The 25631-nt window shown below is 33.1% G+C and overlaps 1 protein-coding gene across 1 annotated transcript in view; it reads right to left on the bottom strand.

Moving 5' to 3' along the window:
* Naaladl2 (N-acetylated alpha-linked acidic dipeptidase like 2) overlaps positions 1 to 25631 on the bottom strand; it is an 876353-nt gene that overhangs the window by 658385 nt on the left and 192337 nt on the right. The window contains exon 2 of the mRNA XM_026382942.2: positions 18716 to 19208. Within this exon, the coding sequence (XP_026238727.2) occupies positions 18716 to 19208 (493 nt within the window). The remainder of the gene's footprint in view (positions 1 to 18715; positions 19209 to 25631) is intronic.

Genomic DNA, 25631 nt, shown 5'->3' with positions numbered 1-25631 from the left:
TAGTTTCTAGGGCCAACAGGAACTAGGCAAGTGCTTCCCAAAGTATTTGAACTCTATATATCCAGAAGTCAAAATTAATCTCAAAGACAAATGAAAAATAGGAATTTATTTCTGAAAACATAATTCTAGTATACAATAGATATGTACAGGCTAAATAGTTTGATGGAAACAAATATTTTACATTTCATAGGTGATTGTTTAATATATTTATTTTGTATTTATAATCAAGTTTGTAAGTGCTTCAAAAATTCACTTATTTAATGGTTCAATATCCATTTTATTTTTTCATTTAAATTTGGGAAGAGACAAAGATCAGTTAATCAGTAATGTAATCATTAAAGACAAAGTGAAAACCACGTATAATTTTCTCTTTTGATTTGAATTGGTTGAAATAAATTAATACAGTCACTATATGTTACCTTAGAAACATTTTCATTGTTTATACCCTCTAATTGGTCTAAGCCCTCCACTCCATGAAACAAACACTGTATAATAAACATCTCAATCTTTTAAAATTTTAGGTATAATTTTTCACTCTAAGAGTTTTTAAATCTAAATATATTATTGTGATATTCCAACCACAGCTAAAAGGTTTAGGTTTTAGAGTGTATCCTAGTCTATTTAGTTCTAACACTTTGCCATCCTGATTTTAATTGACACTTGGTGATTAGTAATGCCTCCTGGGAGTATCATAAGCCTTAACTAGTTATTTTCTCCATGCCTTAAGTAACTCTTAAGAAGAGTCTCTCTCTCTCTCTCTCTCTCTCTCTCTCACACACACACACACACACACACACACACACACAGAGACACACACTAGGGGAAAGGGAAAGAGAGAGTTCATATTTTAAAAATTGAATATGTATTTAGGAAAACATAAGATAAATTAGTGCGATTCACGTTAGCCCGTAAAAAATAAAAGCCGATACTTTGTTGTCGAAATCCTATTTCCAAATATTATTATTCTATTTCCCTCCCAGACTGCCCCAGGTTTTTTCAAAGGTTACGTTTGATTATCAATTACTTTCTCTGGAGGCTAAATCCAAGGATGACAAGTCATATTGCTATACTCATGTGATTTAATATTCCTCCAATGAGAAGACTCTTTTTTTCTCCTGATGGCACCAAGTCTACATCTGTATTACTATAATTACTACAGTCAGTTTCCACTACTGGAATGAACTTTTCTCTCTATGCTTCAGTAAGAGTTTAAGTTCTTTGACACCAGAAACTACCCTTTATTCCTCCAAGAACTCCATTCCTACTACCTAACAAATGGTACTTACGTGAAGCAAATGTTTAATATATTTAAGAAAATTACTCAGATCTAACACATTTGAGCCAAGGAAAAGTTATTATTCTTTGTGAGACTTTCTCTCACTTTTCTGCACATCTTGTGAGGAAAGACACAGATGACCTTTATTCGGGCTGTCTTTCTCAGGATGTGTATGTGACTAACAGCTTCAGAAGATACAGATAGTGTTTTCTCCAGGAAAAATGGTCATGTTTGTTTACAGCTTTGAACAGATGAATAGTGTCCCCCTTGAGAGCTATGGGCAGGCATGTTTGCTGTCCAAAATAAAAAATGTAGGATCCTAGTCTTAAGACCCTTTTCCTGTAATATTTACACTGCATGTTCGGGTGTCAACTAGCCCTCTTTTCAACACCCTGTGATGAAATGGGGCTTAAAGAATTCATGCAAACAGGATGCTTAGGCTGCTTGCTGGGCTGCAATGAACTATCTTTCATCTTTGACCCAGGAGTCTCATGTTTTCTGCAAGTATTCATGAAACTATGGCAGGCTAACTTAAATTGGTAGCTTCATAAAAATCTCAGACCTTTTGCAGATATTGACAGATTCTTGCCAAGAACTGGTATAGATACTGTCATCTCAAAGCCTGAACTTGTTAGTTTTAATCAAAATGGAACCAAAGGTTTTGATTAAAATTTAATAGCAATTTGTGTATTATGCCTTTCATTTTAGCATTGGGTTTTATGTGTACATCTCTGCACAGATGATCCACCAGCTTTTACCTCATGGCTACACATTTGACAAATGTTTAAGAGGCTACAATGAAAGGAATACTATAACCATCTTTCTTATGCTTCTATACTCTGTTTCTAATCATCCTCCAAAGACTTATCTTCTGAAAAAGTGTGTCTAATATTATAATTCCCTACTAAGAATTCTTTAAAAATTTCTTGTTGTACTCAAAATCAAGTTCTAATGAATCATCTTTGCTCCAAATCTCCCACAAAATTATTCTGGTTTACTTTTCAAGACTTTAACTTTTATGAACTGTCATTTTTAAAAAAATATATACCCTCACCCACCACCCTAATTTATCTCTGTATTTTCTTACCTCCATGCCTTTGTTTAAGTTTTGGGGAAGTTATGTCTCACATTCAATTCATATATCTGCGTATCACAGCCCTCTCCACCCCTCAATGCCCTATCAGACTCAACCCCACAGAATTCATGTCCTCCACAGCAAAAATCCTTGTGCTCTTTGTACTCATTTCATGATGTCTTGATCCTGTTTATTTATACAAAACTCTATCCTGCAAATGTGTGTGTTCCTGGAGGAGATATTAATTTTACTATCATCTATATTTTTACAGTTAACAGAAAGTGATGTGCACAGTAGATACCCAATACAATTTTAAATTAAACCAGGTTGTTGTTCATTTTATACCCAGAATTGCCATCTCTAGGAAACTTCTTCATTTTTATGTACCCTTACAGTGTGAATCAAGAACAGACTTCTGCTTTTTATGTGCCAAATGTCAGATAGGGACTATCTAGCTAATGTCATGAGAGAGGAACATGTATGTCTCCTACTAGGAAAGTTGAATTTCATCCATGTATGTTTTCAGATCTAAGGTATTTTAACTTATTTATAAGGTGCAATAAAATTTTTATTATACAAATATGAATGTGTTATTGAGTAAAAAATAAAGCATTATATTGGTTGTCATTAAAATTCCTAGAGGACTTTTTTAGGAATATACTTGGAAGATGGAAGATGGTAAGACCCTAATAGCATAACTTGAAATAAGACAATAAAAATATTGACCTGAACTTTGGAGGAAGTGTGTGAAACTGAGAAGGGAAAGAGAGAGCTTTAGAAGAGACATGGGCCAGGTTATACTCCAAGAGGCCAGCCTATGAAGGCTGGTGGCCAATGAGAAATTACGAATAGAGAATGGGTAAAGAATTTTACTAACAAAACCTAAGCAATAATAATAGCAATTAATATTAATTATGTCCCTTATGCCAGGCCCTTAAATTGTACCATTGTAAGTTTAATTTTTCAAGATTCTATGACTGAATGTAGTGGAACTGAAAACTGATTCCCAGGGAAACAGTTTCTAAGTCTATTTCTAAATTGTTTATGGTACTATGATATAAATTTCCCTAACTCCACATCATCATGAAAGTATGAAATGCCCATTCAGAAAAAAACATTAGCACTCTGAGGAATACTGATACATGTAGAATGTCTTTAATTAATCCTTGCTGACCACTTGCCCAGTACCAGTATTTGAATCATGAGAAACATGAGTCCAAACATTACAAGATTAGTGACCTAAATTTATCTGTGTGATGAGTAAATTGATGTGTGATCAGGAAGCAGCTTCAGGGTGAATCTAGCTTTGCAGCACATTCCAACTAAGCCTTTTCAATACTATTATTTTATTTTCCTAAATATACTATTATTAACTACCTGAAAAGTATCAGGGGTTGATTTCTACTGCTATCATAGCACCAGGGTTAGTATTTAAATAATAGCTTTAGGAGCCTATCCCTGTTCTCACTCTGGAGAATGTCAGAGACATTAGACATAAATACTCCCGTGACTGAATTATATTAAGTAGTTTAATCCAAAGAAAATTCTCTGTGACCTCCATCAAACATTGAGTGTATGGCTTAGGTATAGATTCTGAAAAGTCCTGGGCAACTATCCAAAATCAAGTCTCAGAATTGGTATTTGTTTCTTGATACATTTTGCAGCTTTTTCTGGATTCTGCTTCATAGTATTGCTTCATTTCCCAGACCCAGACTCAGGCTGGACGAATGTTCTCTAGAGCAGAGTGTCCTCTTCTTCCCAATGCCTGAACATAGTTCACATACTTTATGGTAGGAACATCTCTCAGTTCTGGACAACTGAGCTGACCTTTCTCCATCACCCTGTTATTAACTCTTTATCCCATTAGATAATTCTACAGTCTTTTCTCTTCTCAGATTTTAGACTGATTCTCAGAGTAGTATAGCCTTTCTAAAAATTTTTCCAACCCAGATGTATTTATTCCCAAAACTCTCTTTCAAGCCACTAATCCTGTTACTTTTTACACCATTTTTTCCATCAATCAGCAAATTATTTTTCAAATGATATGTCCCACAATGTCCAATGTTTTCTCTTGCTTATAAATCATCATAGTAACATTTAATATTGGTATCATTCATGGTTTAGTTTGCCCCATTTCCAAACAGAAAAATAACTTAATTTCTGGGATAAAAATTTCTAGAGCAATAACTATGATCTCAACCTTTAAAATTCCTACAGAGGTTATATGCTCTTAATTCTTAGGTCATGCTCCTTTAGCCTTGTCTGATCCCAAATTCCCTCTTCGGCCATATCCTGCCAAAAGAGCAACTGAAAAAGATCACCAGAGGACATCTTCCAAAACCTTCCCCTATTTATATGAAGAACTGAAATTGCAGTGTAAGTAGATATCAAAAAGAACTGGATGAATGAATATCTTTGTTTAATCTCCATATCCATAAAGAAGCTCCCCTCGCTGACATTGCCCACTGTCTGATCACACATCAATTTACTGATCACAGAGATAAATTTAGCATACACAACTGGGTGACAGACCATAATTGAATGAAATTTGCAAAGGGAAATTATATTAAATGAATGAAACTGATCAAAAATGGACTAAGAACTCAAGAATCCAGAATAATCATATCTTCCTAGGAATGGTTCTTTAGAACAGGACTGAGCTATAAGAGAGATTTCTTGCTTCTAATACTGTACCAGTTCTGTGCATAGGGTCAATAAATGGGGAGAAATCCTCAAATCATAATAACTGGAAGTGATGGGTCAATCTTTAAAAATGAGGCTACCTGAAAAGAAAAACAAATGGATGACTCTATCTTTAATAAGTTTAAAGAGAGGTAGGAATGAAACAGGATTCTTATTTGGAGGAGTTAAAATTGCATGATGGATATGCCAAACGAATAGGAATTCACCAAAAGTGATAAATTCACCATTTCTCCATTCCTCATCCTCTTTCCCAGTCCTTACTGGGTACTTGCTCTATATACGTGATCTTTGTTTACATGGCTTTTTTTTTGTTTATTTGCAAATGTGATGTCAAAAAGCAAATTAAAAAATAAGGGATGAGTGCTACGGTACTCCAGAGCTAGGGGGTGAGACAAGCTGTACCTACTTAGATGTTGAGTAATACTACAATTTCAGAGAAAACCTGAAGAGGCAGACTGGGACATAGTAAGTATCCATCAGAATCTCAAACAAACTACCACTGCATCCAAAAATATCACCTTGAGAACTTTGCCAGTAATATCCAATTCCTTTCTGCTGGCCTGCCATACTTTATCCTTCTCTTCAATTCATCACATTGTGTAATTCTGTGCCATTATACTTTGTCCATATAAATAAGCATGTTCCCATTGCCTCATCTGGTCAATGGTAATAGAAGCACATATTAAAATATAAAATGCAGGTATCCTGTGTATCTTGACACTTGGTTTCTGGTTCCTAGTTTTGTGCTCAACACTTTAGTAAGCCCTCAATCAACATCTGTTGACATGTATAAATGCAAACTTGTTAAGAGGCACTAATAAGTCTTATGAAAGTAGGATCAGGTGTTACTTTAAATTGCAATACGAATTTGATTAAGAACAATACAAACCCTTAAATTAGTAAGTTGTGGTATCTCCTTTCCCATAGTAGAGTCTGGTTTTGACCTTGCTTCTAACTCCCTAGTACTTTTCTACACAGGTAAGTGATTTGTTTATCTTTGTGTATGATTATAGTTATTTGAATGAAATACAATTTAAAAAATTAAACCAGGAGAAACAGCTCTTATAGGAAATTTTGGTTCTGTACTTGAGATAAGAAAGATAGAAGGAAGGAAGATTTAGACTGGGACCATGTGTTATGCCAAGCTGCAAATTACTTGGTCCAGCCATGGTGACCAAAAGCAGAAAGCAGAACAATCTCAAAGGGCCTCCACCAAGGGAAAAAGAATTGGGAAGCCACAAGGAATAATGGCCTATGACTTTCCTACTGGACTAAAATAAATATTTATCCATCTTTGCTCTTTGAAATATCCAGTTGAATTAGAATATTCCACCCAGACACACCTAAGGTAGCTAGAAGAGAATATCCGATGTTTTATTGAATTACTACAATTATCAGGCTAATAAATTAGAGCTTTTAAATCTATGTAGCAGCTTGAACTACAATATTGGTACAAGCTGATTTTACAAGTTGTTCCCTACAGAATTGAGTTAATATGATGAAACCAGTGAAGAAACAGAGAGAAAACGCCCACACATATTTTATTTTTATTGAAGGTAAAAACCACCTGCACATATCTCTGTTCAAAGAAAATTGTTCAGTTTCATTTTTCTATCACCGATAGAAATATACTCCATAGAATTGTAATTGTTTCTTTTGTTTCTTGTTCTATCAGAATTGATTTGCATATTTGGGGACATGTTAAGGTGCTCCCTGTGATTTAGAGAGTTTATAAAAAGGTAATTTGATCTCAAATCATAGTTTTCTTTCTTTATTTCTAATACTGAAAAGCTGCGTACCCTTCTGAAAAGTGAGGCATGAGAGGAAGATGTTAGCTCGTCTTGTATTAGATAATAAAAAAAGTTCCACAAGGGACAAGTTACATGTTATGACATTGTGAATATAAGGCTCATTTGGATTTAATTCATTACTACATCATGTTGCACAGGAAAGCAATTTTTAAGCAATAGAACTGCACTTCATTTGTAAAGGACCCAGCTATAACACACAATCAGTTGTTGAAGACAGAAACTGATTTCCCAAATCAGGCATATAAAATTTAATATATTTGCTCCAGTAATAATGAAAGGAAAGGGAACTTCAATACTATTTTTTCCAGATAAGAAGGACACTTGGTAAAATTTGAAAAGTGCATTTTTGCTTGGGGAATTGGTTACATTTTGATGCTACAAACTAAATAAGATGAAAAAAATGATTAAACATCTTTAGTAAAATATTTGAAATACTTACTAGACACATACAATATAATTTCAAATTCTATCCTTACATAACTTTAGGATTTAGATTTGGGATTTATTAATTAATGCAACAAAGGTAATGATGAGTATTGATAATCTTTTTTAACTTTCAGAATCAATTTTCCATGTTAACAGATTAGTACTAACTGACTACTTAAGCTATTCTAGAATTATTTAGGTATTTCAAAAATCCAACCAATTTATATCAGTTTACTTAAGTTCCTACATCTATATATATTAATTAGGGTTCTGCAGAGAAACAGAATCAACAGCATGTATGGTGTGTGTGTGTGTGTGTGGTAGGTATATTGATGTTGGATGGGGGGGGAGAGAGAGAGAGAGAGAGAGAGAGAGAGAGAGATTGAGATTTAATTTAAGGAGTTGACTCACAAAATTGTGAATACTTGACAAGTCCAAATCCTGCAAGTTAATCTGACAGGTTGGAGATTCAGAGAAGAGTGATAGTTGAAGTCCAAAGGCAGTGTGTGAGTAGAATCCCCTCTTGATGAGATCCATTTATTGTATGAGATTTCCCCACATTATCTGCTTTATTCAACATCTACTGATTTATATGTTAATCTCATTAAAATGCCTTAACAGAAACATCTAGTATAATATTTAATCAAACTTCTAGGTACTGTGACCGAGCCACTTTTATTCATAAAACTGGCCATAACAATATGGTTGTACTATCACCTACAATTTGGAAAGTAAAATCATGTATTCATTCTTGAATAGTGTCGTAGGATAGGAGTAGAGGAGCAGAGATTTTCAGCACTTGAATTACCTACCAACTTTACTCTCTCTCCCATCAGGTAGAAACATCCATTTGGAATTATTAATGATATGCCATAGCACTTAATTTGATTTGATAGACTTTATATAAATAATTCATTTAAAACTATATTTTACTGTTAATGTCGCCTATAAGCCAGCCTTATGTAATTAGAGAATTAATGTTTTTAGTGGAAATTTTCAAATATCTTGCTTAATTTTCAAAGTATGGTTTGAGACTTTCAAATTGCAGCCTCAAAGGACTATGTCTGCCATTTGAATCTTGCTTTTTTTTTACATTAAAGAGAAACACGGAAGATAGAAGCATATGATCAGTCCTTCCCCTTCCCATGTTTAAGTTATACTTCACTCTACTAAATGTGATCATCACCAACTTTCCTATAGCAACAGTGTTGGGAAGTCAAGTGAATCCGCAGGAAACTGACACACTTCATGGTCAAAGAAAAAGGTTTGCTATTTCCTTGTACTATATCTGATTGATCTTGTTCCTTTTTTTGGAATGAATAAGGTCAAAAAGTGAAGGGATGGAAAAGTTTATCATAGTTAATGCAGGAAAAAAAGATATTAAAAAAATGTGGCTAGCCCTAAGGTTGATCAATATGCAGCATAGACAACCTATTCTGACAGATGATGTTGATGCATCTGACAGAAATGTTTCACAGATAATAGAACACAGTCATTGCAATTTTATAAAATATATGCCTCTAATTAAGGACACAACAAAAATCAAATGACAAAAAAACACATTTCCTAATTTTAAAACTTAATAATCTATAGTCTTGATATACATCACACATATTGGTTGAAAAGAGGTGAGAAGAGGAAATTCCCTTACTAGGAAAGTATGTAACCTAATCCCAATATGCAATTTACTGAATAAAATAATTTGTGTGTGTTCATGTGTACGAGAGAGAGAGAGAGGGAGCAGGAGGTGGGATGCGGTTGAGAAGAGAGAGAGAGTTTGTTGATCTTAACTACTGAGAAGGAAAGGTGTTGTCTCAACATCTTCCAGAAACTGTTGGGCACTGAAATAATGTATGAAGAGATCTATTTTGTTTCTCCTTGCAACCTCTGATCATGCAATCATCATCTTTTTGTGAGTGTATTTTCCTTTTGCTTCTTTGTTATAGAAAAGGAATGCTTTCAAGATTAAACAGAATTTTATGAAAAACTTGGAGTAACTACCAGAGTACCTGAAATATAGTAGTCTTTCAGCACATATTTACATAAGAATAAAGAAAATCCTCTCCTTCAAAACCAACACTTTAGGACATACTATAAGAATGTAGAGAAAATGTGATTAAAAATCAAAGTTTTTTGTTTTTTTTTTTTTTTACATACAGGGCTTTAATTTAAAACTTCAATAATATACATGAGTAACCAGCTGTAAACATTCTTAAGTTTTCCAACAAATAAATAAAAGATAGCTCACAGGGAAGTGAAACCTTTTCAAGATCATCTGTGTTCTGGATTCATTCTGTCTTGAAGTAAGGACTTCTAAATGCCTGTATACTATGACTCTGATACTGTGCTAGACCCACAGCTCTTTCTCCACAGAAAAAGTATAAAGTGATTGAAATCAACAAAAACAGAGAAAATGATGTATTTAAGCTGCCAGGATAAAGACAGAGAAAAACCTCAACTTGGGAGACTAGTAAGAATTCCACAAAGGATCTGGCACCTGAGCCAGATCTCCAAGGAAGCCAGTATTTGAACAAATGCAGATAGAGAAGGTCATTGCAGGCAAAATCCCCTCTGTCAACAATCCTCATTCATCTGATTAGTGGGCTCTCAAATGCCTAAGAATTGTGTAGAGCTTAAACTTTCATGGCTGAGTTGGATCCAGTTAGTTAAGAGAATTAATGTCATTCTGCACAACATTGAGAAGCTCTGAGTTAAGCAATTGCCTTATCTAAAGTTCAGAGCAATGAAATACTATGCATAATTAAATAAATCTTATCCTATGTATTCCTTTTGTGATTAAATTTAAGACAATGCACATTTGTTATCAGGAGAGATCAATAATAGAATAGCTAATTACTTCCTTTAGGAACCATCACTCTATTACTGTTAAAATCATTTTGTTATCATATGCATAAATTGAATTATGAGTCTTTTGTTACACATTTACATGGTTTTCTTCAATTAACGTATCAGTTGCTTTATTGGTTTCTTCATTTCTCCCCAATCTTGCTATTCTCATCCCCTCTAATACTGAAATTGGAGAGAAAATAAAACAACATTGAAGGTAGAAAGAAAGATGATGGAGAGGAACCAAAAATAGTTGGAAAATAAAGCTGCAGACTAGAGCAAAACAGTTGCTTATAGTATCACCATCATCAAATACAAGCAAAGCTTTGCATTTGTACAAAAGCATAACATCTATAAATAGATGAGGTCTGAGGAAGGACAAACCACTAGGAGAGCTTTTTTAGCTCTCTGATAACCATAAAAACAGTGTGTGTCTCCAAGAACTATTTTGCATCCTTCATTTAGGAATAGAGGGAATGTTCAGTTGTCAGCTTTCCTGACCAGGAGACTAGATGAACTGAACATTCCTTGGGGAAAGAAGCATAGTAGTGGGCAGGTGGTATAGAATCCAAGTAATGAAAGAAAGAAGGAGGTTGTGTGAACGCAGGGAAGATGAAAATACTACAATAATAAACTAACCTAGGTTCTGGGATACAATAAATGGACAAAAAAGTGATGCAGCTCTTCACTTTCTTGTGCCTCTGGATGGGGAGATAATCAAAAATGTGTATGAAAAGTTAAATCATACAGTATGTTTCTAGATAGCATAAACCAAGTTTTCCTCATTTCAGTGACCAACTTTGTACAGGAAAGACCATAAAAATATAGTAGCTGCTAAAAACCTGGGTTTTAAGATTTTGGATACCTTGGAATGAAAATGATACTCATAAGTCTGGTTCTTGCAGCATCTGTCTGTCCTGGAATTTATCTTTTCAGAGGGTGAAATTCACCCTAAAATTTAAGTGAATCTAATTCTTATTGTGTGATCTAGTGTAGGGACACCATAGTATAAGAATAGCAAATCTTCTCTTAAGCACCTCTGATTAATTGATAAGGGCTGTTAAGTGTGTGGTTTGAGGATTCTAAGATAGTCTGATATAACAGTAAAGAGTACTAATGACTTACATGCACAGAAGAAGTGGAAGTAGCAGTAGGTATGCAGTAAATTTGCCTTTCCTTTTTAAAAAATAATTTATTGGTCCATAATAATTACATATAATAGTAGGATTCATTGGGGCATATTTGTACATGTACCTAAAATAATTGGATCACTTTCATTCACTACCATATCACTTTGCATTCTCTCCTCCCTCATCATGGTCCCCCTCACTACCCTACTGGTATCCTTCTATTTTCGTGAGATTCTTTTTTTTTCTTTATTCCTTCTAGCTTTCACATATGAAAGAAAACATAAAATCCTTCGAGTCTGACTTATTTTGCTTAATATTATACTCCCCATTTCCATCTATTCTCTTGAAAATCATGCAATTGTATTTGTTTCCTTTATGGATAAACAAAACTCCACTACATATACCATTCAGGTATTGACCAATATGTAGACTATTTCCATAACCTGGCTATTATATCAAATATATAACTTGACAGTTCAATATAAACATAGGTCTATGCATGTATCACTAAAGTATGCTGACTTTAATTCTTTTGGATAAATACCAAGGAGTTGTATAGCTGCATTATAAGGTAGTTCCATTCCTAATCTCCTTTTTGGGGGGTGGGTATCAAGGATTGAACCCAGGGTTACTTAATCACTGGAGCCACATCCCTAGCCATTTTTATTTTTAAATTTTGAGAGAGGTTTGCTAAGTTAATGAGGCTGGCTTTGCACTTGTGATCCTCCTGCTTCAGCCTCCTTAGCCACTGGGATTGCAGGCATGCACCACCTTTTTTTTGTTTAACACTTATTTTGCTTCATACTTATTGTGAGAAATGTCAGTTCATTTGCCTATTTGTAAATTTTTGTTGTTGCTATTTTGATGTTTTGTAAAAGCAACCTAACTTAATGAAACAGAGTTATCAGTAATGCTGAACTGATACTATGAAACATAACACTCATATACAAGATAACTCAATATACTTTCTAGCTGCCAAAAGAAAAGGAGGAAGATGATAATTAAGGAGAATGAAAGTAATTAGAAAGAGGAAAAAGAATCACAAAAGAAGGTGATTTTAAAAGTACATTTCAGAAGCTGAGAAAACAAACAAGATTTGAAAATCTGTTTATATTTATCATGTAAAATTAAATAATTAATAAATAATGCCTAGATCTGAAACACCCTGAGAACTAGATTTCCAGACAAGGTCTCACTGGTTAGCATATTACTGAGGTAATTTGTAACATTTCCCTAGCTTTTGGAGAATTAATCCTCAGCTGAAAATATATGGTATTTTACTTACATTCACAAAGATGATTTCACAGTTTAACACATCCCCGCTTAAGTAACTTTACCAAGTCAGGTAACAATTTAAAATATCACCTCTGTTCAAATGATGTAGACATTATTTTAAAAGACAAATCTTACTTAGAGACTTTGTTGTTCTTTTATTTGCTAACAAATAAATTTTAAAAATAAAATGGATGCACTAAATAAAATCCAGGAGGATATGATATATCAAGAACTATGTAATGTTTTGAACAACCAACAATAAAAAAAAAGAAATCTCAAAAAAAAAATCCAGGAGGATGGGTATTACAATATTTTAGTTTCTGAAACTATAAAGGCCATGGGGAAAAAACTGTAGAAGTTATGGGGAGAAATTTCTTAAAAAGTAGTTTACATGTGCAATCTTCAGCCAGAGTCAATTAACATATGAAAATATTGACTTTGTTTTTGTCCTTTTAAAAATAAACAATAATAAGACCTAGAAAGCTGATGTCTCTGCAAGGTAATTTTGTAACATGAGGCAAACAATTAAAACCAATCTTAGCCCTCTGAAGCTGTGATTTGTTTTCAAGAATTTATCAGAAGGAAATAATTTTAAAAGCACACAAAGATTTAGGCCAAAAAATATTTATAGAGACAACCCAAATACTCTCTTATAAGAAAGAGATTAAATAAATTATATGACATTTATATAATTGAATACCAATAAATTTTTAGTGTAATGATTTAAATTTGTGTGTATTGGCCTGAAATGGTTCTAAGCATGTTTGAAGGAACTAAAATTCTAAAAAAAACTTGTCAAAAACAAATATATAACACAGTACAATTTTGTTGATTGGTAGGTAAAAATAGAAATAACAATGATTTTTATAAAAGTGATAGAATTATAGGGCTTTTTTAAACTTTCTTATTTAAAACTGCTAAGAAAAAATAATGCTGGGCTGGGGATATAGCTCAGTTAGTAGAGTGCTTGCCTTGCATGCACAAGGCCCTGGGTTCAATCCCTAGCACCACTGATAATAATAATAATAATAATAATAATAATAATAATGCTCTTTCATTAAAAAATACATTAGCCATAATTAGGATACAACACATTTTCTGTTTTTCATTTTATCATTTCACAGCATATACAGCTGTGAAAAAGCAAACTCCTGTATTAAAAAATCTACTTAGCCTCATTGGCTTATTCAATGTAAACATTTTATTATTACAATATTCTAACTAATTTCAATTTTCTAACTAATTTCAAAGTTTTGTTCAGCAGTGTTTTTATGTCTTTAATATGTCTGTATGTATATATTTCATTTAAAAAATATAACATATTACATATTGCATAGTAATACATTGTACCTGTCATATTCAAGTTCCTTCTGTCAATGAGCTCCCTTGATATTCCCAGGTAAATGCACTAGGTTACCAGAATCTCAACTAGCTGAAGCAGATTAGACTAGAGATAAGCACTTCAAAGAGAGTCACAAATGTCTATGGCCCCAAAAGTATAATAATTATGTTTCATTCTAGAAAAGAGGAATAGAGGAATACTATGCTGAGAACACAGCAGCTAGTATTGGGTAAAAATGCAAGAATACAAAGAAAAACTCATGCAGATAGGGAGTTCAGCTGCTTTGATGGTCAACACTTTAGTGAAATCAGAGAACTGTGCCTACTGAGGTCCCTGGAGTGGATTAGATCCTGATTCTGCAACAATAGGATCTGATCAAATGAATAATTCTTATTCATAGACTGATGTGTGAAGCCAGCCCACTGTTTTGATCCTTACAATAAATTACCATTTTCCCAATAGTCACTGCTTCAAAAGCAAACATCAAAGCAAATTTTAATGACCTATTTTGAGTCTGATACATCTGAATATATATGATATGTATCTGAATAAACATCCACCTACTCAAAAGATATATAGAAGAAAAAAAAGAGCAACTTTAAAGGGATGAGTGCATTTCCCAAATAGCAAAAAGTGAAGCATAGGAGACCCTGCGAATCTTATTAGAAGATTGAACGATGCACGCATGCACACATATACACACCCACAAACACAAACATAATGCTAACATGGTCTTCATATCTGCTAATTTTGACCATATCAACAAATGTCATCAAATGTAACTAAAACTCTACCTAACTTTCTTTAATTTGGTCCACATGATACCAAGTAGTTGAGAATGGAGAATCAATCACATAGACTTTATTATTTGTATATGCAATCAGTAAGTACCTCTCTCAAAGATTCTCTTTGACTCAACACATTATTCAAACGTTATTTTGTAAAATACTAAATAATCATACAAAGACCTCTACATTGAGTAGACATTCCCCATTTTTGAAGCTAGTTATTATTTATTTTTGCTTCTGTTTTCTTTTTCCCTATTCCTGAATAAAAGCTCTAGCAATTATGCTTACTTTTAAATGATATACTAGTGAGCAATTCAAATGTTTAGTATCATTTAGTAGTAAATGTTGAATGTGCCTCTGCTTTTGGCTATCTCCTGATTGTAAACCCTGGAGTCAATGATAGAATAGTAGTCAAAGCTTCTTCTATGCTTTTAAAAGGTGACAACTTTGGATTTTAAAATGTGACAACTCCTATCAAAACCAGATACTATAAAAATGTTAAAGTATCACCATCAAAGTCTTACTTCCAGCTGAGACATGAAGATAATTAATAACACATTTCTAAGACCAGTATGGAGAACTCAAAAAAAAAAAGATACCATAAACCCAGATACCATCTCCCACTTGTATCTTATGAGAGTTTGGATTAGCTGTCATAGAATAATGGAGAAGAAAAGGGTTTTGGAGAGAACTGTCAGGGTGCTCTAAGTGCTGTTTTTATACATCTTCCCTAAGAATTTCTGAAACCTCCAGGGTTGAAACAGAACAAAAGAGAATAGGTAATGGGGAGCCAAAGTTTCTGGAAGATTCTGTTCTGTTTGTTTTTATGTGGTGTCCATCAAATCCAAGTCCCTTTACATGCTAAGCAAGTGCTGTACCACTGAGTCATGTCTCCGCCCAAGTTTCTGCTCCTCCTTAACCAATACTCTCTGAGCTAGTGTGGTATTTCTCTGATTGTAGTGGGAGTTCTCAGCTAAGCTTTTCTCTTGTGCATGATTTTTAGGTTCTTTGGAGACTCATCCATTGTACAAGTGGAATCCTCTCACCTTCCTTTAACATGAGCAATACACTCCTTCATTTCCTAGCTTACACTTTCCACAATGCCCAGTCACCCAGACATCTAAAAATAACTCTAGCTTCTTCCCTCTGAATGCTTGTTTTTCTCTTCTTTTGCATTTTTAGCAGCAACTAATCAGTCCTTCTTTTACTACTTAGATTTCTCAGGTGGGAGTTATACTCTGCATGAGACAAGATACATTCTTCCACATAGTTTTGTTGAACTCTTTTTCTACCAGATTTGAGGTTATCTTCTTGAGAACAGATGGGGACCTACAGCACCCCAACAGTTCTCTCCAAAACCCTTTTCTCCTTCTCTACTCTCCTATGACTTAGTTTATCCAAACTCTCATAAGCTGCAAAAGGCAGATCATCTATGGATTTATGCTTTTTTTTTTTCAAGTTCTCTATACTGTTCTTAAAAATGTAGTATTGATTGTCCTCATGCCTCAGCTAGAAGTGAGACAATAACGGGGACATTTTAACATTTTTATAATATCTGGTTTTGATAGGAGTTATTAGTTTAAAAAATTATAACAGCATTTTCTCTGTGTAATTATAATATAATTTAAAATATAATAAAATGTAAATAAATATTATATTCACAGTGTAATATCTGAATATAATCATAATCAAAAAATCCAAATAGTAAGGCAGTTTTTCAAATTACATAATATAATTGAACAATTAAACACAGATATGTTTGTGCTATTTCCCCCCTTAAAAACTACTTAATCAATGTCTGACAGAATATGGGGTCTGATAATGCACAAAACAAGCTTGATCCATTTTCTCATGGAGTCTACAACATAATATTTTATATTGCAAAATTGTTAGAATATTGCACAAGATCCAACATATCCTTAGAGGTTGAACAGGAATGAAGAACCAATAGGAGAGATAGAAATTCCTTCCCAAAATATTAAGCCAAGAGGAATGCAAGATTTATCACAGGATGATGGAAAATAACAGCAGGAATCTATAGTGTACAGAGTTAAGGCTAAGATTACTTATAAAAACAGGTACTCATCATAAGGCATGTAGTTAGAAGGGAAAAGTTATCTTTGAGGAGATATTATTCAGAGAAAGTCATTGTAAACATATTTGTAATGAAAATATTAAGGTTTATAGAAAAAGTCTGTTATGTTATAAAGAAAAAAAAAACTATGACTATTTGATGGAGAAAATATTGAATCTGTGTCCAACCATGAAATATTATCTGGGACAATAAATTCTTTGGTCATATATTTGTAGTTAGTTTTAAAACATATGTCATTTGGTTGATTTCATTGTGTAATATGGGAATATAAACATTACTCTTCTTCAACTTCCACTCTGAGAAAAATAATAAATATTTCTATTTAATCATATATTTTAAATTTTAAAATTAGCTACTCATTTGCAAAGAAGATGGAATTGAGCTATTAAATATGTTTACAATGCCTCAAAAATTAAAACAAACAAGACAAAGAAAGCCAAGTTGGGTGGGGGGATGGGTATGTAGCCTACTTGGTAAACAAAAGGCATACCTTTAATTTCATCACGGACTTAAAACTATAGATTTGACTTTAAACTTAAGAAAAGCCAAAAAAAAAAAGAGGGAAGTAGGCTGAATTATAAGATCATTTAGCCTACAAATATAAACTAAAAAGTGACTAAGGAAAAAATGTAATTATTTTTACTATTAAAAATAAACTAATCCCATGGACCCTTTTCCAGGAAACACTTTTGTAATACAGAATGGGTATCCATGCTGAAGTTAAGGTAAACGCAATTTTATAAGTTTCTTATGCTTTCTTTGCATTTTTTTTTTTTTTTTTAGTTTTTAGTTTTCAGCGGACACAACATCTTTGTATGTGGTGCTGAGGATCGAACCCAGGCCACACGCATGCCAGCCAAGCGCGCTACCGCTTGAGCCACATCCCCAGCCCTGCATTTTTTTTTTTTTTAAATAACATCCTTGAAACACTGAGATCTATTTGTGAAAGACCCTTTGCCCTTCCCCTGTCCAGCCTGTATCCCAGGGGGCTGATCTCTATAGGATGAGCTACCAGGCTCTGAGTCAGCCTCCTGCTCCGATCAGTCAATGGGACAACTGTTAAGACCCTGAGCAGCAAAAGGAAAGGATATGCCATGGCTTTTCTTGACTTCTCTCTTTAGTATTGTCTCTACCTGAGGCTATATATCCTCTATACTAGTATATGAAGGAAGTGCCAGCTCTACCAGTTCCTCCAGCCATGGTTTAAAAATGGCTTCATTTCTGGGCTGTGTCAGTATCCCGTGTGCTATTTTTCATTTTTCATCACTGATGGAATTATATCCATACTTTAAATATCCTTTAATTAAAATATTCAAGGAGTTTTTTGTTATGATGGTTGAATCATGACTGATACAATAATCCATTATATGGCAATGGGATATCTTTTGACTCAATCCAATATAAACAATTTCATGTTGTGGAATAACAGGGAAAATATTATTATCTGCATATTATATTTCCAATGATGCTTAAGCAACAGAGAATAGGAGACATAGAAGTATGTAGGAAACACATTCTCTCACCAGTCACACATTATTTTCAGGTAGAAGATTAGAATTCATCAACATCAATACCCCTGATACTTCAGTACATGAATTAAACAATGCATCTTCAGTGGACAAGATTCCCCAAAATGCACACCAACTTGGCCTAACTGGACTTCCCAAAAAGAGAAAAAAATGCTTTGGCTAGAGTCTTTTAGTCCCCATGGTAGTTATGATCCTTATTATCAATTCATGAAACAGCATCATAAATTTGTATTACAGTACCATAAGTCTGAAAATGGGTCACCCTCTACAAAGTTTCTTTTCTGGATATGCTAACAAGTTATGTTTCTCAGTTTGTAAAACTGACTTAAATCATGGCAAGACTGCCAGTGCAATATCCCCTGTGGGACATCTTTCCCAGGGATTGCATCCCACCAAAATCCATTTCTTTGACACCTACCTGAAAGACTTCTTAATATCTTCTGCTTGGATTGTCTTGAGAATCTCTTGGTATAACTGAGGATCGACTGTTCCTGAGGTTGTGGCATCTGAAGGGCAATTTGTATGTGCATAATAACCTATCAAAATTCCAAAAATAAATAATATGGTGGCTGTGCAAAGTATTTTTAAAATGTGGCAGCGGTTGCTCTTTGGTGCAGATCTTCCATAATGGGCAACATAGTCAGATTCTTCCTGAAGTCTCTGGAACCTTCCTTTGGGTGAAGTTGCTGGTTGAATGGAATCAAGATTGAGGTCCGCAGTTTCTGAGTGCCCAAGGTTCTGATTCTCTGCAGTCTCTAGCTGAAACTGGTCAAAACCAGGTTCTTCCAGTTCCTTCTCCATGTCCCACTCTAAATCAAGGGCAGTGGCTTGAAGGTCATCATTGTCTAAGTACTGTGAGTGTCCTGAAGCTCTTTGATCTGCATTGACCTTCTGATATGCCATCTTTTTATCTGTGAAAATAAGAAATATATTTTCTTAAAATAAGAAAGCAATTTTTAAAACATTTACAAGGTGGAAAAAAAGAAGAAACTCAATAAAACTTATTGGTATCCACAAAATTTTAGTGACCATAATAGAGGGGAAAAATTTTCCTTATAGAAATTCATATTTGAGAGAACTGTTTTATTATGTATTGTTGTTAACGTCCATATAGGAAAGGAAAATTTTAAAAATGAAAGCAGAAGCTTCTTGGTGGAGAGGTCATCAGAAAATATTTTTAAAATTACATACTTATACACATACACAATTAACCTTTGAAATTCAGCAGAATAACAGAAGTCACAATGTACAACTGCACTGGAGGATAATTATTACAATGACGGCAAAATTAAACTTACACATTTCAAAACAACTTTAAAAAATTAAAGGTCAAAACCAATAAAGTGGTAACTTGTCTTAGGAGGAAAAAGTATAAAAGATGTTAGGATGATTACATTATCACAGCTGGTTTCAGAACCACAAATCTCAGATAAAAATACCTTCTTCAACAACTAAGGAGTACCAGCTCTACAAAAATAAAAGAAGCAGCCAGGCATGGTGGCATACACCCATATCTCAGCTCTTCTGCAGACTAAGAAAGGAAGATGCTGAGTTTGAGGCCAGCCTGGACATAATATGTATGTGCATAATAATTTAGCAAGTGCCTGTCTCAAAATAAAATTTAAAAAGGGTTAGGGATGTCGTTCAGTGGTAGAGCTCTTGCTTAGCATGTGTGAGGCCCTGAGTTCCAATACCAGACCCAAAACCAAAATAAAACAAACTAACAACAACAACAACAAAAATACTTAAGAAGCAAAATATAATGTATTACATAGTCACAAACTACTAAAAGGAGTGGAAACTTTTCCGGCTACGAGGGAGCACTAAGATGTCCCAAGGAATTAGTGACATGAATTAGCCTGGCTCTGTGAATATTAAATAAAAATCCAGTGTGGCAACAATCCAAAGTGGGAAGTCTTTTGCCAGCCTAGGAGAGTCTGATTTTATAACCTTACTACAGGAGTTGCAGATGGAGGTATTTTTCCCTTACACATTTTTGGATGACAGTTTGCTGAATCTTACAGAGTGATATTAGGATAACGGGGCTAATTAACTGCAAGTGGTCTTAAGTCTCTATTCAATAACCCACTGGTGTATTATTGTTGCAGATTAAGAGCACTTATACTTAAATTTTCTCTGATAATACCAATATTAGATTTAGTATTAGATTTGTCACCCCAGCTGGACTCTAAGGTCCCTCACTATATTTCATGATTTTTCAACATATGACACTGTGGTGGACAAAGAACAGAGCTCAACTGATAATTGATTATCTAATTGCCTTAGAGCTAGTGATTGACAAGTGATCTCTAATGTGAAAGATGGAAACAAAGACTTCATCAGAGAAAGTGGTATTATGTACAGAATTATGCCTATACATAGTGCCAATTCTGGCAAATGGAGTCCCATATAATTCAAATGTTCTAAATTTCTAAGTTCAAAAACCAGTTAATAAATTTTGCAAAAGGAAATAATTGTACTTCTGACTAGAATTTTCAAATGCTACTATATATATATATATATATATATATATATATATATGTTTTTCTTTGGCTTGTTTTTTTCCTCACCAGGTATGGTACCTATGGCCTCCGCACCCACTAGCTAGTGCTCTACCACAGAACGACATCCCTAGCCCCTGACTCCAGAAAGATCTGTATTTGAATTCCATGTTCTTTCATGTCAGGACAAGCAGAGAAAGAGAATAATGCATGGATTTAGGGATAGTTATTCAAATAGGTTAAGTGATGGTTGATCGTAGAGAAAGAAACCAACTGATACTTCATTTAAAGAAACTTTTAACAGAAAATACTATTTGGAGGTGGTAGAATAAAGGATTTCTAAAATCTATGATTTCAACTCTATTTTGTTGCAAAAGAGGAAAGAGATTCAAAATTTAATAGCTCTATTAGGATAAGACTGAGGAAAGTAATGCTTGGATACATACTTCTTAATGTGACTTCTGGTTTTATAAAAATATGACTGCAAAGTTAGTAGTAAACTAATGTTAAATACATATGAACCAATTAATTTTAACATGTTTTAAAAACTTCAATTTCCTTCACTACGGATAAAAAACTTAGCCTAAATATCAATAAATTTGCTACTGTCTTGGCATGATGCAATACTTGCATTTTTAAACTTTCAGCTTATGTATTATTGATTAATTTACTCAGATATTATCTCAACATAGTTATACAGAAGTCACTCTCTCTAAAGGCTTTTCTAAAACAAACAAACAAACAAACCTGAACCATAGCGAATGGTTTATGCTCAAGTAAGACATAGTATATGCAATTTGTAAAGAAATGTGAGATTTCTAAATCTGACCTCCAATGCACATATTCAAAGTCATTTCTCAACAAATCATTTTAAAACCAGTTGCGATGAAGAGGCAGAGTTTTCATATCTAGCTTGACAATAGGCATTTCATCACATGTACATCAGCAATTTAACGCTTTTCAAACATCAGACAGAGCCATCAATTAGAATGTAATGCAGATACAGATATTAACTCCTCACCATGATGGATATCTGCCTGACACCCTTACTACCACTTCTGGACTCATTACACATTAATAAATCTTTAATGTATTCTATATTCCAGGAGAGCACTATCTGGGTCAAAGGTAGATGAAGTCATTTGATGGTACAAAATCTAAAGTATTTCAGGAAATTATTGCCAAGGAAATTAGTATATGATAATGTATTCAATAAAGAATTTCGATCATTTACTTGGCAAAAAACAATTCAATATATTGTATTATATCATTTAAATATGTGTACATGAAATTTATAAATATATATGTAAGTACAGATGTGTAAATATGTTACTATGTATAAATGTAGATGGTATAATATATATTACACCTTAGTAGACTGCTTCTTTAACATTTTCTTCTCTTATGAAAAATATTATAGACTTCTTGCAAAACTCTAACTCACATATATTTACCCCAATAGATTGGTTTTACATTTATTATACATATATAATAAACCAATCACAAACAAAATGTGTACTAAACTACCAAATAAATAAAATTTTTGTGATAATTTCAAGTTGTTTGTTTGTTTGTTTTGCAGTGGTGTGAATCAAATCCATTGATATATTCAATTCTGAAACATAAATTATCCCATGGGTCCCACAAAGAATGTATCATCTTTATAATACCTATGGCTTGTGAGAAAAGTAAATGATATATCACATTTCTTTGAACCAGAACTCTCAAATTCCCAAGCAAAATTAAAATGTTATAAAGATAGATATATATTCAATATTTCTTAGATACAATCATATAATTATGTCATTCAAACTTCATATTTTTCCCTTACTGATGTACATGATTTATTTAGTTTAAATTGTCATATTATTATAAGGCTTGTGAGTGATTAAAAACAATACATGTAGCAGATTTTAGAAAACACACACACACATAGTATATAAATCTTTCTCCAAAAAGATGTACTGTGACATTTATTCTAATGGAAATATATATAACATCCTGACTTTCTATATTGTGACACTTGGTCTTTTTTAAATAATCTAATTTTTGTGAAAAAATAATATATTCTCCCAGTTTCCAACAGATTTATTCTCTTAGATAAGAATTCTACCCACACAGGGCCACACTGAAGGCTAAACTGTTTTTACAATTTAATATATTAAAATATTTACCTTTTATATACAATTATACCTCTAAAAGGAAAAATAAAGCAGATACAAGTTTAACTAAAATGTATTTTTCTAGACTGTGTCTGGTTTAGATGAATAAAAATGAATTTGCACCAATACAACACATATTATTCATTTAAAAAAATTGATGCTGCTTAACACTACTTTCTTCACACATTCTAAATAAATGAAACTACATAAATTACATGGAAATAAAGGAAAATATACTAAGAGACTGAAATTTTTATATGTAAAATAAGATCTAGTCTAACTTAGTGGCTGGCAAGTATTTTATATAATAAATATATCCTCAATAAAAATTGTATTTAATAAGTTAAATATTACTAATGCTTCTTAGGGATATGATTATAGCTCTAGTTCTTTCTTGATCATCAATTATGAGGAAATTTACTACATGAATGCTCTGACTTTATAAATTTCCAAATTAGTAGACTTTATAATGAAACTACTTAGTTCAAATCCTAGTTCTGCTATGTAATTTGGACCATCTAGTGAATATTGTTATGCTTAAAATCCACATTTGTAAAATATAAATGATAATATCACCAGATCTATGAGTTATAATGAAAAATAAATTAAAATATGTAAAATGCTCTAAATAAGATCTAGCACATTGTAAGCTATCCACTAATAAAGGGTCACTCCAGAAATTCCAAAAAGTCAATGAAGACAGGAATATTTGAAGCATATGTCTTTAAAATACAGTTAAGTTAAAATAAGTTAAAGCATGACCAGAAATTTAAGTTTTAACAACTAAGACCTGAAGGTAATGAGGAATGAGTTGTATACCAAATGCTTTTGAGTATGGGGAACATTCTTTTAATCATTATCTATGGTTCAGATGGATAAAGAGAGATGTTTGGTGAATATTTATAATTAAAGTCATTAAATTTGGTTTGCAACAACCAATTCTGTGTCTTGTGATTACAGAGCTGAGTTTCTTTTTATTATCTTTATAAAAAGAAAAAAAATGGAGATTTTCTAAAACACTCAACAATTCCTTTTCATAATTCCAGGATTTAGTGATATGCAGTTATGAAAACAAATTATACAAGTAATTCTGTTATAGAACACCATGTTTGTCATAAATGGTTGACTTGTTCCACTGGCTAAAATGTTATTGATAGTATTTTAACTTAAACAGCATAAAAGACTATGTAGATCTTATTAGAATTCAGAAAATATCTCAAGGCTTTTCTGCTTGTAAAAGTTATTCTACATGGAAAATAAATAAATGACTCTAGCAGATTAACTTTAAAACATAAGGCAGTCAGACTCTCAATTTCCTCTGACAGTCCTTTGATTGAATCTTTATGTACAGTGAGAAAAATATTCATACAGTGTTTCCTGAAGCTTTGAATGTCAAATCATTTGCTGGTATGTGTGGATTGATTTGAGGGAAAGACATTTCTTAGAAATGTCAGTGCCTCATCAAAAGGCATTCATTATGCAACTTCATGTAATATCACTTTAGATACTGTATCAGTGAACTATATTAGTATTCAGAGGAATTTAAAAATCTAAATTTAAGAATATTTCTTATAGGCTAAAACCATTTGAGATAAAATTTTCAGTATGAACCTAGTTTGTACAAATAAATTCCATGTTAATGGAATAAATTTTTGTTGTTGAAAGCTTTAATGGTCTCAACTTGAAAGCAGGGGAAAAGATAAAACCATAAAAACAGTAATTTAGAGGATGTTGTTTCTGGCTTAAATTTTTGGTATAATAATATTTTTTTTCCATCTGTGATTTTGTTAAATGGTCTTGGCAATTGCTATGGTGTCTGTAAATGCATTAACAATTCCTTACTTAATTACAATAAAAGAAATAATAATTATTTGTTGTTCATGCCTCACTAACTGAATAAACAGTATGTATAAAGTAAGGGGAAATTATCATCTGTGATTTATATTTAGGAACAAAAAACCTCAGTTAAAGCCCACTCTAAAATGCATAATGATATACCAAATTTTAGGCAAAAAGGAGAGCAGAAAAGTTGAAGAGTCTAAGACCAAAACTTTACTCTAACCTTGATCTCTAAAGGACATGTAAAAGAAATGCTTACAGGATGCCAAATTAATGAGCTATAAATTGCAAAATGCAGTCAGAACCATTTGAAAGAAAATTATTTGATGAAATCCAGCCGGTTTGTGCAAATTTGTTTTAGATCACTTGCATATGTATGACCACCTGCCAGTTCCCTGAGTCGTCCAGCTTTTCTTCTGAGACCTGTGTGCAGAAGCAATTTGTCTGGTACACTCTAACTGGACGGTTAGTTGGGCCCACTGACCTGTATTTATGGTAAGGTTTTTCAATAGCAGAATGATATGGTTCAATTTAGGATTTGGGAAACAAAAGAATCAATTAAAATGAATCAAAGCAATTCAAAGTACAGTCCATAGGTATCCTGAACTGGTTGTCTGAACATTTACAACTATTTAGAATATCTATCCTGTGAGCTTATCTCACTAACATCACAAATCACTTCTGACTTAGGGATGTGTAAACAGTCCTTGTTCTTGCCATAGACTCCTTTTCTGGTCCCTTTGGTGTTTAATTTCAGCCCCATCTAGATTCTAGAGTGTCTTTCTTTGCCTGTCATCATTTCCATTTATAGTATAAATCTCCAGAAGTATTT

This window comes from Urocitellus parryii, chromosome 2 (genome assembly GCF_045843805.1).
Source record: "Urocitellus parryii isolate mUroPar1 chromosome 2, mUroPar1.hap1, whole genome shotgun sequence".
Classification (NCBI taxonomy): Eukaryota; Metazoa; Chordata; class Mammalia; order Rodentia; family Sciuridae; genus Urocitellus; species Urocitellus parryii.
This window is presented reverse-complemented; position numbering and strand designations above follow the sequence as displayed.